We start from the raw sequence: 15,277 nt of genomic DNA on the forward strand, positions 1-15,277 counted from the left end.
GGAAGCCAGACTCGAAAACCAAGGCATCTCCGAGTTGGGAGTTTTCAGGTGACCCATAGAAGGTAGAGAACTGATCCTCTACACCAAGGCCATTAACAGGCTTCTGGGGGGTGGGGTGGGGGGGTCTGAGCAGCCTCAAGGCAGGTATTTGGACAGGGCAGGAAGTTAAACCTGGGTAGTGGCTTGGAGCTTTGAAGTATGACCTTTCCACTTAGCAGCACTAGGTAGGTGTGAGTTATGTTGAAACATTAGTGGGAATTGAGGGTTCTTGTAGTTGAGGGGCTGGCGAGGGGTTTTCAGAAGGGAACGAGGGCCACTCCCCCAGCTGCCTCTGAGGAACAAGTGGGCCGTGTACACACACCGTTTCCGAAGTCCTCTCCTGCCCGCAGGCACTTACATTGTGCCAGTCGGTCCCCACGGCCCTCTGAAAGAACACAGTTGACGCCCAGGATTGCACCTGCACTACTCTTCAGTGGTCTAGCATTTATTTCACTAGCCCTTGAGGATTCACTGAGTGATCGGCAAGGAAACCCAACGTCTCAGCATCCCAGTTTCTGTGCTCTACTTCCTGACTCCCCTTCCCTCAGCGCTGGGGCAGCCTGCTTGGGGCACGAGCAACAGCACGGCTTCGCTCCTCTCAAGATAGAAAAACAGAGGAGATAAATATCTCGGTAAGGCAGATACCCCTGGGCCTGACACTAGGAGAATTAGTGTGCTTCTGGTAGGTGAGATGGGGAAGAGCACGGGGTGGGGGGTGGTGGTTGGACACGACAGCCAACCTTCTCTGGGTGCTGGCAGATCACCGTGCTCAAGATACAGGGCACAAGGACCTGCTTTGAAGCAGGTGAACAAGTGCGAGAGGACTGAGCTCCGAGGAAAAATGCAGGTTTTCCCAAGCCATCGTGCTTTCTCTTTCCTCCCCATCCCACTTGTGCCAGTGACAGAAAACCAGGAAAGGACACCATGTGTTTGCCAGGGTCAAGTGATGGGGCAGGAGACGGATGGGAGCGATGGAAGGCCACTTGCCTCAAGAATCAGGGAGCAGCTGCCCTCAATCCACCTGCTCTTCCACAGAGTCAGAGTCTTCGTGGGCTGGACCCAACAGGCAGGATGGAGGGCTAGTTGCGGTGAGCTCGCGGCAGAAGCCAGTGCGCTGGAGACATGGGGCAGCATCTGCCTCCGTAACTAGATAAGCAGGTCAAGAGCAGAGCTGTGCTCTTCCAAAGCCATCACCCAAGAACCAGAACCCACAGGTGGAGCCTCTGAGGTGTGGTGGCACAGGCTTGTACTTGATACACCTGTGCTCGGGGCCAGGGACCCAACACACGGCGGAGCAGAGGGGAAAGGAGGGCATCCCCGAGATACAGAAATCGGCACCCCGACTCTGGGGCAGCTAGGCCAAAAGCCCACAGAGCACAGAGGAGAGCGGGCACTTGGGGAATTTGTGCTTAGATCATGGACCATCTTCCCTTGTCTCCAGCCTGCAGCTACAAGCTATGAAGTGCGATCTGTCAGTGGAGCTCTGCAGCAAGACGGAGGCGGCTGTTAGGTCACCATGAAGGCCCGCTTTTGAACCCCCGTGGGAATCGCAGCAATGTGTCACCAGGCCCGGGTGTGCACCGGTGCCTCCAGCCCCTTCCCCGCGTACTCTGCACACTGAAAGCCAAGATGCATGCAGGGCTCTGGCCCAGAGGACCCCGTTTCCAAGTGTGTCTCCCCTGGACTCACTCTCCGTGGCTGCTTAGCAGCCTCAGTCTTGGCATAGGTTCTTCCTGCAGGCAGGCCCCGCCTCTGGGAGTGCCGTCACCCTGCAGACCCAGGGCTGGCCCCCCAGGGCCTCCGGGCCAAAATTCCAGTTGTGCAGCCCCGAGCAGGGAAGTCAGATCTTGGGCCGCCAGCCTTTGATGAACTGCATGATCTTCTTGACCTGCAGCTTGGTGAGGTGAAAGTCATCTGCCAAGATGTCCTCACTGAGCTGCACGAAGATGCTGCCATCAATGCGCTCTCGGGCAAAGAAGCTCACCACGTCCTCCGAGAGCCCGATGAAACGCAGACTTCGCGAGACCTCCTCCAGGGAGAGTGCAGACAGGTCAGCGGGGGGCTGCCAGGAGGAGGCATCCCGGCCGCCCCAGCCTGTGGCCCCATCCCGGGGACTGGCCGGAGGCCCTTCTAGGCGCCCCTGGGTGAGAAGAAGTCGTGCTCTGCCTGCTTCGGGCCCCTGCAGGGCCACGGGGGACAGGGGGGCAGGGACCTGCCGCAGCACCAAACCTTCAGGCTCAAAGGCCTTGGGGGGTCCAAGTGGCAGAAGGCCAGGCCCAGGCCCAGGAGCCCTCACAGCTCTGAGCTCCTGACAGCGCAGCAGCTCTGGCTCTGGAGAGCTGCCCCGGCCCAGCTCAAAGGGATCAGAGGGCTCCAGGGCGGGTGTCTGGCACTCAGAGGAAGGGGAGGAGGAGGTGGGACAGGAGGAGGAGGCAGCGGCCGAATAGGCCTGGCCTGGAGGGCCCGGGCCCGGGGAACGAGCGGGGCTGGAGGTAGCCAGGGGACCTGAGCTGGCTGTGGGCCCAGAAGGGGAGGCGGCTGAAGGGCCTGTGGGGTAGGCAGGCCCAGAAAAGGGGTTCAGAGCTCCAAGGGGAGCGAAGCGTTTCTGGGGGTGGGAGGGCTTGAATGGAGGCGGGCAGCTGTGGTAGGTCTTGACAGGGGTGTCGGCCCCCCAGAGAGAGGGAGCTCCACTGCTCAGGGGCTCTACAAGGGCCCGGGAGGCCTGGCTGGGCTGCGTAGTCGAGGGCAGGGGTCCCGGGGGTGGGCGGCTGGGGGACTCGCCCACCTTGCAGTCTCCCCAGGTGCATGGGTAGCAATAGAGGGAGTAGGTATCCGGTGACGGAGAGCCACTGCCACTGCGGGAGCCCGCCCTGTGGGCAAAGAGACAGACACAGATGGAAGGGTAAGCACAGCAAGAGGGAAACGCGACAGGGCCACACACACGACACAGCAAACCACTGCTCCACCAGGTCACAGAGGCCGCTGCTCCGATCTCAGCAGCGCTGGCCCGCACCCCAGCCCCCGAGGCCTGAGGCCCTCTGAGATTGCCCTATTCTTTCTCCCGGCACCCCCCTCCCCAGGAAAAATTAAACTAAACTGAATTACATAGAAAATTTTCAATAGCAAGGAGCACTCCACCCTGTGGCAGATCCCACTCTGGAGGGAAACAGAGCAACACTCCCAGCCAGTTGTCATCATTTAGGAGACAAGCGAACTGAAGCAGGAAGCCCCGGACCCCGGACCCCAGGGCCCCCTCCCTCAGGTACTGCTCAGAACCTCTGAACCTCTGAACCCCGGGCCTGAAGTCTTCCTCTTCCTCAGCACTGGCTCCCCTCCCCACCCTCCCCTGCTTCAGTCCACCTGAGGAGGCCCAGGACCAAGAGAAGGAAGGGGCTCACCCATCCTGGAGGCCAGAGGAGTAGTAGGAGAGGCTGGAGCTGGGGGAGTGGAGAGGCTGCAGCCTGGGGAAGCGTGGGGGCACCGGGGGACTGCCCGAGAGCCGGCCATTGGCACTGCCACCTCGGGGGGGCACAGGAGGGGCATTGAGCAGGCGGCACTCCTCTTTCACCTGCAAGCACAGGGCCATGACGCCACCCCGGTCCCCAGGCAGCTGGGCCAGGGCGGCGTCTGGGACTGACACTGCCCCACTTTGCCAAGAGCCTGCCTCGCCTTACACCCCAGCTGCTCACCCACCCACCCACCCCTTCTCGTCTCTCCAGCCCGTTTCATTCATCGAGAGCCGACAACACATACACTGTCTCCTGTGGCCTTGGAAATCCATCTTGAATGTAAGAAAAAATAGAGAAGTAGATAAAAACAATCAGTTAAGTAGACATATTCCCTCCTCAAGGAAAAGGAGAGAAATAAGAAGAAAAAGGTGTAATGAGAAGAAAGGGAAGGAAAAGTATCTGCTATCTGGATCCCTGCCTTATAGGTCAGACACTCAAAAGTGGACTCCATGGGATGTTCATAGGTGTTGTCCATAGTCTGTGCACAAGCTCGGTTGGAAAATTCTGTGTTAAACACAGATAAACGGGCTTCCTTCGTGCAGGACCTCTCAGAGCCCTTATTATACCAATACTCTGCGGCTCCAAAGTGAGGAGGGGGGAGGCTGGGCATCACAGACTACATCTTCTAAACTTACTTCACCATAGAACCTTCTTTACACTGGACAACTTAAAGGACTCCTTGTTCTGTGGAACCTTCTGGGTAACACTGTTCTAGGCTCATCCCCAATTCTCTGAGGCTGGGGACCTGCTGGCATCTTTGTCCCCACAACCCCCAATGCCACCGTCCCTGGTATCCCTTCCTACAAATGCTCCCGCGTTTCTTTCCTCCTTGTTTTCTCCCCTTTCCCCACCTCGGCCACCCTCTGTCATACACTCCGGCGGCTGGAGACCGAGATGCCAAGACTGGGGCCCAGGAAAACGAGCTTTTCAAGCCCAAACCCTGACCCCTGGCTGGCCACCTCCCTGGAGGATGGGGCCCACAGAGCTCAGAGCCCGGCCTCCCCCCCTCCTCGCCTCCACCGCGTCCACTCACCGCCTCGGATTTGGGAGGCAGGGGAGGCGGGGCCGCCTCGGGCTCCAGGCGGGGCGGCCCAGCGGCCCCGAAGGAGATGAGGTCGGGCCCCGGGAGCGGCCGGGTCCTGCCCTCGGCGAGGCCCTCGGCCGCCTGGTGCGTCCACAGCTCCTCGTAGGGGATCTCGGCGGGCAGCGCGGCGGGCTCGGGCGCGCCGGCCCAGTCGGGACTCACGTACTCCTGGTCGCCGTCGCCGGGCGGGCCGGGGCCGGAGGCGGGGGCGCGGGCGGGCCCGAGGGCGCGCGGGGGCGCGGGCAGGCAGAGGCGCGCGCGGCGCGGGCTGGCGCAGTCTTCGGCCAGCTCGGCGGGCGCTTCGCGCACGGCGGTCGAGTACTCGTCTGGGTCGAAGCGCTCGCGGCAGTAGGAGGCGCTGTCGCGCACCAGGCGCTCGACACGCGGGTCCCCGGCCAGCAGGCCCTGCGGTAGCGCGAAGCGCGGCGTGTCGGTGAGCAGCAGGAAGTGCAGCGGCGCCGGGCCCTCGCGGCGCAGCGCCAGTCCCAGCACCACCGTCTTGGAGATGATGCTGACCAGCTTGTAGCAGTGGCCCTCCCGCACCGGGTGCAGGTCGTAGGGGTTGCGCGGCGGTCGGCTGGGCACCAGCACGTTCACCGGGAGCCGCACGCGCTCGATGATGGCGCGCACCGTGTGCTCGCCCTCCTGCATCTGCAGCTCCAGCGGGCTGCGCGTGCTGAAGCGGCCCTGGCACTGGAAGGGCAGGCTCAGGCTCTCATTGGTGCGGTGGTTCATGCAGATGAGGCAGGGCATCTTGCCTTTGATGGGCCTGGCGCCCCCGCTGCCACCCGCGGCCCCCGTGCCCCCCGGGCCGCCGCCGCCGCCGCCCACCCCGGCCAGCGCCCCGGCCCGGCCCAGCTTGCGCAGCAGGGTGGTGAAGCGTGAGCGCTCCTTGGTGGTCTTGGCGCACAGGATCTCCGCCTGGCCCATGAGAGTGAGCTCGTCGCCGGCGTGCAGCGTGAAGTTGTACACCTCGCTGTCCTCGCTAAACTCGCCTGACACCACCTGGGGATCCCAGAAACGGAGGGAGGCCTTAGGGCCCCGGGAAAGCCACCGGGCCGGGACCCAGGAGGACAGCGCTCCTCTTGGGGCTTTCCCAGGGCTAAGACCAGATCAAGAGCAGTGGACTGAGGACAGTTCATTCTGGAGAGGCCACGTGGTGGCTGTGCAGCCTTCAGTGAGTTACCTCTCGGGGACCTTAGTTACTCTTACTTGGAAGAATTGCTGTAAGGATTAAATAGACTATATGTACAATGAAATACTTTGAAAATACTAAGCATATGGCAACTTTTGTTATCATTTTTTACAATTAGGGCGATAACAATCCTCCACCTATTCAACAAGACTGCTCTGAAGAGAAATGAATTGATGGATAAGCAGAGGGTTTATAAACAGGCAAGAACCACCTGTACATAAGTGGGGGACCATGTGCACTATGTACCACACAGCTATGCTACCACCACCAGTGGCTGAGAGGATGGCTGCCCGGAAAGACTTCGCAGTCAGGGCGTGACCCTCCACACACACCTCCTGCGTCCCCACCTTTTGCAGGAAGCTCCAGGAAGTTCATACACCTAGCCAGAGGCTTTCAAGGGGCTGCCAGAAGCCACACTGTGACACTTTTACCTCTTAGAGCTCAAAGGCCACCCTCCAACCAGGGTCAGGCTTGCCCCCGAGGATAATGGAAACCTGGGGGCACCGTGCCTGGTGCAGAAAGGACTAACCTTGACACTGAAGGTGATGGCTTCCATCACAAAGATGCGATCAGGGAAGACGCTGGCCACCTCCTCCACGCTGCTGAAGTACCTCACTGGCTCCCGAACATCCCGGGCCTGCTCCAGGAGCTTGAACTTCCCTGCACAGGAGGGGATGCAGGCTGCTGCTAGGGTGGGCCTGCTTGCTGGCAGCCTAGCCTGCTTCCGGAGAGACCTCATTGTCTCCACTTCTTGTTCCCCTCATCTCAGCCAGCCTCTCTGTAACTCAGGTGGTCAGAAGGGCAGGTTTGCACTAGTGGAAGGAGCTGGTCAGCTGATTCAAGCCTCAGCAGGGAGGTGAGCAGAGATTCCTAGCAACTAGAGCCCAGCCCTCACCCAGTGGGCAGCTTGTGGGTGTGTGATAAGGCTAGCAGTTGCCTGCCCAGAGAAACCCAAGTGCAAACTGGCACCCAAACACTTGGACACAGAGCTATCCTCGGACCAAGCGTTAGTGTGGCACTGGGGGTGCTGATTCCTAGCTTGGTCCCAGCCCCACTCTGATTTGCTATGACCCTAGACAAATCCCTTCCTTTCTCTGTGGCTTTGAGTCCTCAGCTGAGGAAGCTGGAGCAGATGCTCTTGGGCCCCGCCTGGATCTGGCATTCTATGTATCTGCGTTGGATTGCTAACCCACACTGATGCAATGGGCAGACCAGGGGCCCAGCCCCAGTCTTTGGAGGTCCAGGAAGAGCAACTCTGACTCCTAGATCTGTTCCCAAATCCTCCTCTGATCCAACATCCAGCCCCACTGTCCCAGAGGCCTCTGATCTGAGCCCAGCAAAGCCTCCTCCCTCAGATGAGGTCTTCCCAACCTGCCGTCCAGGCCTATGTTTTGGCTGGCTCAGCAGATGCCCCCAGCAGACACAGACTTTAAAGAATGATGATAATCCGTAAAGCTGACACCCCTCTGTGTAAACTGTCTAACCTCACTGGCCACACACCTTTTATGTGCCCACCTATGTGAGCACAAAGACAGGCTGTGAGCCACGCTGGCATCTGGACAGATGGCCTCTTCTTAGCCCTCACACAGAAGGAAGAGAGTCCCGTATAAGCTGAGAGAAGGCAAGGCGACTCTAGCATCTGTAGTGTTGCCGGTGGTTGCTGCAGTCATAGCCCATTCATTTGTTCATTCCACAAACATTCGTGGAGCACCCACTACGTGCCAGACACTAGCCTTGCCCCGACAGGGGGTGCAAATCTGGGTAAGACAGTCTGCCCACAAGGAAATCCAGATATAGTGTGTGATGGCAGGATGTAACAAATGCTACACCAGACTCATGACAAAAGAGTGAGAAGACCACTGAGTTGGGGGAAATCTGCCTGGCAGTCTGAGGGGATCATAAGAATGAAAAGAGTTTTACAGAATGGACATACCACATGGAAGAAATAGCATGAGCAAAGACACAGAGTCACGGAAGCAGACTGCCTGCCCAAAGTGGTGAGTGCCTGGAGAGTAGGACTTGAGGGGGGTGATGACAGGGGTGAAGCAGACAGCAACTGGGTTATGAAAGGCTCTGAATGCCATATGGTAGGATTTTATTCCGTAAGAATGAAACCCCCTGGAGTGTTCTGAGCAAGGAAAGACCAAGATCAAAGTTGAACTCTATAAAGATAACAGGGACACCATTCAGGTAAATAACTCAGTAACGAGTTCTGGAAAAGAGCCAGGGCAGCAACTGAGGGAATAGCAAAAATGAGCAGACCAAGAGGTACTTTTGAGGTAGGGAGCCTCATCAGACTGTGGTGACTGATGAGTAGGTGGTGGAGGAAGGGACTCGGGTCACCAGCCTGGCCAGAAATGGAGACAGCAGAGCTGTTAACCAAAACTGAGACCCTGGAAGGAATGAGTTGTGGAGCACCAGCCGAACTGGGGAGGCCAAGTGAGGCCCTGCAGGGGGTGTTCCTAGGGCAGGAGAGCGTGTGGGTGCAGGGCTTGAGGATGCCTAGTCAGAAGTAACAGACAGAAGGTCACCAGCCCACGGGAGGCAGCGTCAGCTGTGGGGCAGGCAAGATAGCTCAGGAAAGAGGAAGAACAGAGGATCTTGACCCTTTGGGGACCCTCTTCCCAGAGAAATCCCACAGTGTACCCCTAGCAGGAACACACAAAAAAGCATTTTGTATACAGTACAGGGGGGCGGTTCTTGGAGCCCCCAAAGCCCAACCAGAAACCCGGATTGAGACACCCACTCCCTAATGCAGAGTATGAAGAGCAGAGGGCCAGGGGCAGAGACTGAAGCATCAACATCTATGAGCAGGAAAAGTGAGAGCCAAGAAAGAGAGGGGGAAATGCCCAGGAGAAAGCTGGAGGGAACATACCCCACGTCCCATCCCCCATCCTTCCCCAACCACTCTGAGACCCTGGTAGGAAGAGGCCTCGGATGAGCCACAGCCCTAGAGGGCAGCAGGGATAAACTGGGGAGGGGACCGAGCAAAGAACAGTGATCTGCAGGTCAGAAAGCAGGAGTCACAGGTCTGCTACCATCCAAGAAAAGTAGCCCCCATCCCTCACCCAGTCACCTCCCCCATATCCACACACAAACCCCCCAACCCCAAGCAGCCAGGCAGGGAGAAGTGCCCACTGCCCCCTGTGGGGAGAGCTGGAGCCAAGTCAGGGCTGGAGCCGGGGAGGGGGGGGAGGATGTGGCAGGGAAGATCGATGTAACCATGGCAGCCGGCACCACCCCCTCCGCCGCAGCCTGAGCCCAGAACCGGTCATCACTGCCGGGAGGAAGGAAGGTAGACCTCCCGGGGGGTGATGCTCTGGCCGCTGGAAGCCTTTTCCTCCCTCTGCAGCCCCACTGGGGGCAGCTTCCTCTCCTGCCTCCCCCTACATAAGACCCGAGGTCCCCTGCGGCTGTAGGGACCTGCCCCACCCTGGCCTGCCCCTCCTCCCTGTCCGTGACTCCCAGAGCACGTATATGCGGCCCCGACCGTCCCTTCCAGCCTGAAGCAGGGTCTTGTTTGTCACCCCTCCCTGCCAGCACCTGACCCATAACAGACGCTCCATAAAGAATGGTGGGTAAATGCACAGACTTGGGAGTCGGACAGACCTGGCTGAATCCCAGCTCTGCCACCTACCACCTGTGTGGCCTTGAGCAAATTACTTAATGCCCATGGGCTTCTGTTTTCCCATCTGTAAAGTGGAAGCATACTACTTGGCTCAAGGGACGCGTCTGCCCGGTGCTGGGTCCGCGGCCCGCGCGGGGAGAGGCACCGCGCAGAGGGCAAGGCGGGGAGCTGGCGGGGTGGGGGTGGGGGGTTGTCCCGGAGGAGTCCGGTCTCCCCGCCTCCCCGGGCGGTGGGCCTTGGCCTGGAGACCCGGCTCTCCAGCAGCGGCCCCCACGCCCCTCGCTGCAGGGCATCGCCCTGAGCCCTCCTCCCCTCTCCCTCCCCCGCCTCCCGCGGCTCTCTCCGCGGTCCGCCCCGCCCGCCGGCCCGCGCAATTATTAATTCATTAGGAGGAACCAGCGCTGAGCTGTGCACTCAGAGCTTCCTCATTAACCCGCTGGCGGCCCAGCCCCTCCCCCTCCTAGGGGGGCCTCGGCCACCCAGCCCCCATCCAGGCGGGGCCCGAGCGGCCCACCGGAAAGATGGAGCTGGGGATGCGACACCTCGGCAGGCCAGCTGTCACCCGCCGTACACAAGGGCGCCGAAAGAGATGGGGGGAAAAGGCCAGGAGCCCCGTGGACACAGAGTTCCCCAGAAGGCTCTGTACCTTGGTTTCCCGGATTTTTAATGACACAACCGAAATGGCACAGTAAGTCATATTTCTGTCAGTGAAGGCTTTTTCCAATCTTTGTTTTGTTTTGTTTTGTTTGCATCGAACCTGTGCCCCCAGCAGTGCAAGCGCCGTCTTCACCACTGGACCGCCAGGGAAGTCCCCCAATCTTTGCCTTTTTTATCCCAAGAAGAAGACCTGGGACCTCTCCCTGGACCAAGGCCAGATACCCAGGCTGGGAAGTTTCTAGCTTGGGCAGGCCTCCCCAAGGGCTCCAGGCCAGGTCAGAAAGACACTTAAGACAGTTTCCTCATGTTTAAAATGGGCTGTGGGGCTACAGGAGTACGAGGGGCACGGGGCGCCGTAAGGGGCAGAAGCCCCGTAAAGGGTTTAGTCCTGTCCCACTGGCTCCGGGGAGACCCAGGCAGCGCCAGAAGGGGAACAGCGTACCTGTGAGGAAGGGACGGTGAGCCTTCCCAGCTCAAAGGATTCCAACCTTTGCTGGGGGGTGGGCAGCAGTTAAACACAGAACTGGGCTGACTACTAACTCCTGGAGCTTGATGAAACTTCCTCACAGGGTTGCTGTGAGGATGCAATGACAACAACGCTCTGCCCAGTGTCTGAAACGCAGCACGTGTTTAACATGCAGGAGCTGTGGGATCCTGGGCTCACATGGGGGCATCTCTGGGATGGGGCCACCAGACTTCCATCCCTCCCACACAGGGGACAACAACCCTGCATTCCTGATGTGGCAGCAAGCAAGAGCCCAGGAGTCAAGATACCCGGGTGCTAGCCCTTGCTCTGCTGCTTACCAACTGTGTGACCCTGGGCAAGTCACTTCCCTTCTTAGGCCCTCTGTTTCATTGTGTGCAAAACGAAAGGGCTGTACTTTCTTTTTTTAGCAGCAGAATCCTTTCTTCAAACAAAATCTTTAGGACATCAGCATCATATATATAACAGATAAAAGTAGAAATTCATTGCAGAATCTTATTTAAAAGCCTAAAATTTTAACATTCACTTAAGTCAATCAGTGAAAACAATAAGTTTAACACAAAAATTGGGAAAAACAGGATTAGAGCAGGCAGATGCAGCCACATAATCAGCCTGAGCATCCCTTTGTTTTTGAAGTCTTTTGGTTGCACAGTACTGAGAGGATCCTAGCAGGAGATATTCTCTTTGAGGGTCTGCAAAAAGTGTTAATGAGGCAGAGGTACCACCTGTATGTAATGGTACATACCGAAGGTCTCTAGTCGGGGTTAAGGTTTGATTTGTAGCAGTTTGAGGGTGTGGGTACTTTTTTTTTAACATTAGTTTCAAATCTATTTTAAAATAAAATGGGAATCAAAGGTTTGCAACCAGAAACCCAGGGCTCCACAAAACAGTATGAAAACCACTGGGCCCTAACTCTAACCCTAACCCTAATCACCACCCTGCCAGCCGTGACCTTGCTCACTCCTGTGGCTCTAAGGAAAAGCCAGTCACCAACAGTTTCCTCCAAGACCTCCCCACCCCTACCCCCCTGCCTACACCTCCCACCGGCTCTGCGCCATCTGTCCCTGGCTGGGCACACCTGGGTACTGCAGGGGGATGTCAATCTTGGGCCCGATGACATAGTGACCCTCCTCCAGGGTGTGGGCTGTCACCGTTGTCCACTGGCGGCAGGAGTGAATGAGCAGGATGTCTCGCTCACTGACGCCCTCAGCATACTCCCCTGAGAGGGGAAAGGAGGATAGAGGAGGAAGGACAGAAAAGAGAACGTTAGGAGGGGCAGAAAGAATAGGCAGGGTGATCCCCTCACCTCCTCAGCGAGACTCCACCGGGGACAGCTCCCCATGACCCCTGTCAGACCAGCAACGCTCAAGGGACAGGCCGGCTGCCAGCTGTGACCTTGGGGCTGAATCAGGCCCCCTCTCTCAGGGCTCAGGCTCCCAATGGGGCCCCAGCAACCAGCCCAGCCTCCGTCCTGCATTCATCATGCGACTGGACTGCCTGCTGTCCCAGGCCCTGTGCTGGAGCCAGGGGCTCCCAGCGGATGAGCCCAGCCTCTGCCCTCCAGGAGCCCTTAGGCCCAGGGGGAGGTGGGAAGAGATGTGAACAGAGAATACAGGCCAAGTTTGAGGCGCTGAATGGAGGCTGTCTGAGTTCTCACAGAAGGGGCAGTAAACTAGCCGAGGGGGAGTGTGGGGCAGGAGGGAGGATGGGAGACAGTGCAGAGCAGCAGACACTTGAGCTGGGCCTCAGAACCACCTGAACTGAGACCAGCAGAATTCGCAGCCCCCGAGTCGGCTCCTCGGCCAGGAAAGGAGGGCCTCGGTGGGGCACAGAGAGGGCCGAGAAGGGGCCGTCCATGGTGAACCCCAGCGCTATGGGTCACTCGGGTCAGGAGAACGGCAGGGCTTACAGGAGCTGATTCCTGGCTCTCTTTGGGCTCTCTTTTCACCCACTGCCACAGACAGTCTCCTGCACACAAGGGACCTCAAAGGAGAGAGGAGAAAGTCTCAGATACCCCCTGATCCCACCTCAGAGAAGCTGCTTCTTGTCTCTCCCTCCCTCAGCCCTTCATCCCCCCCAGTCTTCGGAACACAGTGATGAAGGCCAGAGGAAGGGGGTGGATTTAGAAGAGTGATGGGGGCTAGTCCTGGGGGAAGCTGCATGGGGGCCAAGCCGTCGGGAGGGGCCTGGGCCCCAGAGGCTCCAACCCCAGCACCGGTTTCCAGGAGAGCAGAAGGGCTGGCCCAGCTTCCAGGAGGCCTTTGAGCCGTCTCCTGGTTGCAGCTGGTGAGCAGGGTGGCGGTGAGGGATGCCTCCTTCCCAGCCCCCTCAGATGCAACTTAATAAATTTCTGCCACCCAACCAAATGGGAAATGGTTTACTCTGATGGCTGGGGACTCCCTGAAGTGTGTGCATTTGGTCGGGGGAGGGGAGGATGTGTTCAGGACCTGCAGGAAGGGCCTGGCTTCCACCCTGTGTATGGAGCGGGGAGGGGTGAGCCTTTCTCCTCAATTCCTCACCTGAGGCAGAGGAGGCTTTCCTACTCTGTAACCTCCTCTTAGAGCTCTCCTAAGCCCCAGGCTGCCCTTCCAAGGGATGCAGGCCACAGTCACACAGGACACACACCAACAACCATGGTTCATGGTCACCAATAGTTGAGCCAGCACAGCCACCTGGCCCACAGTGATAGGGGCTTGCTTACCACCCCAATGACACAACTCAGTCCCATGGTCCCACTAAGGGGCCCCTCCCAAATGCACAGGCACACAGGGACCTTCAAGACTTCAAGACGTACTTTTGATCACATATTCACACTCACAGTTTTGATCACATAAGGTGACCACAGCCATAGCCACCATTGTCACAGACAGGCACCAAGCAACTGGGCCATCACACCAGTTGCTCATTCCCTCATTCATTTACTCCTTCCATAATCTTTGTTAGGCAGGATGCCCTACCTCAAGGAGCCTGCAGCCCAGTAGAAGGACAATAAACTGACCATTACAACGGGTTACAATAGGAGACAAGATAAGGGTGCCAGAGGTGTCAAGGGAGCCCAAAGGAGGCCTGCCAGATTGAGGAGCTCAAAAAGGACCCCCCCGGGGGCGGGGGGCAGATGCCAAAGAGGATGTGTGGGAAGTGGCCAGGCACAACCTAGGGCCAGCATATTCCATTCACACGCAGACACACACAGCCTTGCTGTTGACATGGGCGGTCTCGGCATCACACGCCGACGATCCGGAAAACAAGACGTTGGACTGCCGGGCAACCCTGCCCGACGGCCCAGGCATAGACGCTCTCACCGAGCCCGCTCCTGGGACACGGTGACGCTCACTGTGCCCACTCCTCGCCGCCGCGGGTCGGAGGAGAGGCCGCTGGCCCCGCGGAGAGGAGAGGAGAGGAGCCTGTGGCCGCGGGCTCCATTAGCATTCAGGGAAGCGAGTGTGCCAACGCGGGCCAAACCCCTATTCTTCTCACACACAAAACCCCCGGCCTGGCTGCCAGCCCCGGCTCCTGCCCCTCCCCCAGCCAAGCAGCCCCTCTTCCCCCAAACGGTCCACTTGCTCGGCGCAGCCTACGGGCGCCCCTCTCGGGCCCGCAAGCATCAGCAGAGCAGCCCGGGCCCCCGGGCCCCAAGGAGAAGTGGGGCAAGATGTGGGGAGGTCCGGGGGCTCGGGGGCCCGCCCGCCGGGAGGACTCGCTCACTCAGGCCCAGAGGTAGTCTGCCGGCCCCCGGGGACCGGAGGCTGCTCCCCAGGCCGCGAAAGGAGGGTGCGAGAAGGGTCCCAAGAGGGACAGAGCGGGGCTGGGGGGCGGTGGCGGTGGGCAGACAGAGTCCGAGGCCCAAGGGATACGGGAGGATCGAGGTGAGAGGCCGGAGACAAAAGCATGGAAGGGGGGCGCGGCCCGGGCGGGGGTCTGAGGGCGGCGAGGGAAGGGGGTGCACCGACGGGGCGGACTTGGCGGCTCCGCCGCGCTCCGGGCTCCAGCTGGGTCGGAGAACTCTGTCCCGGGCCCGGCCCCAGTCCCTGTCCCAGGTTTCTGTCCCTGTGCCCGTCCGTGGGGCCCAGAAGGAGGCGGCCCTTCGGTTCGTGGGCCCCGGCTCCCCGGGGAGGCGCTCCGGGAGCAGCGCGGGGCCCGCGCCGAGGAGCGGGAGGGCAGGGGCCGCATCCTCACGGCCCCGGGAGAGTCCCCGATGGCCCCGTGGCCCCCCAGTCGCCCTTCCCAACACCCCCAGTACCTGGCCCGAGGCAGGCAAGCGTGGGCAAGCGGCAGCGGCTGACGATGAGGTCGAGCGGGAAGGCGCCCATGCTCCAGCGCAGGCCCGCCAGCCCGGCCGCCAACTTCTCCATGGCATGGGCGTCCCCGGGGCCGCCGTCCCGGGGCCCCGACGGCCAGTCCCGCGCGGCCCGGGCTTCCGCGCCCGCCGCCACCTCCTGGGGCCGCCGCGGCGCTCCCCGCCTGGCGGCCCGGCCGGTGCTGCGGGCGTCACGTGGCCGGCCTCCCAGCGGGGCGCCGCCCCCCGCCCCTCGCCCCACCCCCCGGCCCGCGCCCGCAGCCGCCGCCAAGGCCCGCCTCCCCGCCCGCCCGGCTCGCCCGCCCCATCCCCGAGCGTCCAGGTGACAGCCGGGGACCGGGACCCCCGGCGGGCGCCAGGAGGGAAAACGTGGACGCGAAGCGG

The 15,277-nt window shown here is 60.1% G+C and overlaps 1 protein-coding gene across 2 annotated transcripts; it reads right to left on the bottom strand.

Moving 5' to 3' along the window:
- Positions 1-463: 463 nt before the first annotated feature.
- Positions 464-15,029, bottom strand: GAREM2 (GRB2 associated regulator of MAPK1 subtype 2). Of its 2 annotated transcripts, XM_059893437.1 has the most exons (6): positions 14,837-15,029; positions 11,675-11,815; positions 6,357-6,487; positions 4,582-5,637; positions 3,438-3,607; positions 464-2,909 (listed from the first exon to the last, which is right to left on the bottom strand). In XM_059893437.1, exons 1-6 carry the CDS (start codon positions 14,946-14,948, stop codon positions 1,880-1,882), a joined length of 2,640 nt encoding a protein of 879 aa, XP_059749420.1. In that variant the 5' UTR covers positions 14,949-15,029; the 3' UTR covers positions 464-1,879. The 2 variants fall into 2 exon arrangements, with proteins under 2 accessions (XP_059749420.1, XP_059749421.1); XM_059893438.1 differs by lacking the exon at positions 14,837-15,029 and having other exon boundaries at positions 11,673-11,694.
- Between the last annotated feature and the right edge of the window lie 248 nt (positions 15,030-15,277).

Source organism: Balaenoptera ricei, chromosome 13 (assembly GCF_028023285.1).
Source record: "Balaenoptera ricei isolate mBalRic1 chromosome 13, mBalRic1.hap2, whole genome shotgun sequence".
NCBI classification, from domain to species: Eukaryota; Metazoa; Chordata; class Mammalia; order Artiodactyla; family Balaenopteridae; genus Balaenoptera; species Balaenoptera ricei.

Coding starts and splice junctions, on each gene's coding strand:
- GAREM2 (XM_059893437.1), bottom strand. CDS start 14,948: ATGGAGAAGTTGGCGGCCGGGCTGGCGGGCCTGCGCTGGAGCATGGGC. Junction 6,488..11,674: donor CATCCCCCTGCAGTACCCAG/GTGTGCCCAGCC, acceptor CCTCCTGTGCAG/GGAAGTTCAAGCTCCTGGAG. Junction 5,638..6,356: donor CCATCACCTTCAGTGTCAAG/GTTAGTCCTTTC, acceptor TGGGATCCCCAG/GTGGTGTCAGGCGAGTTTAG.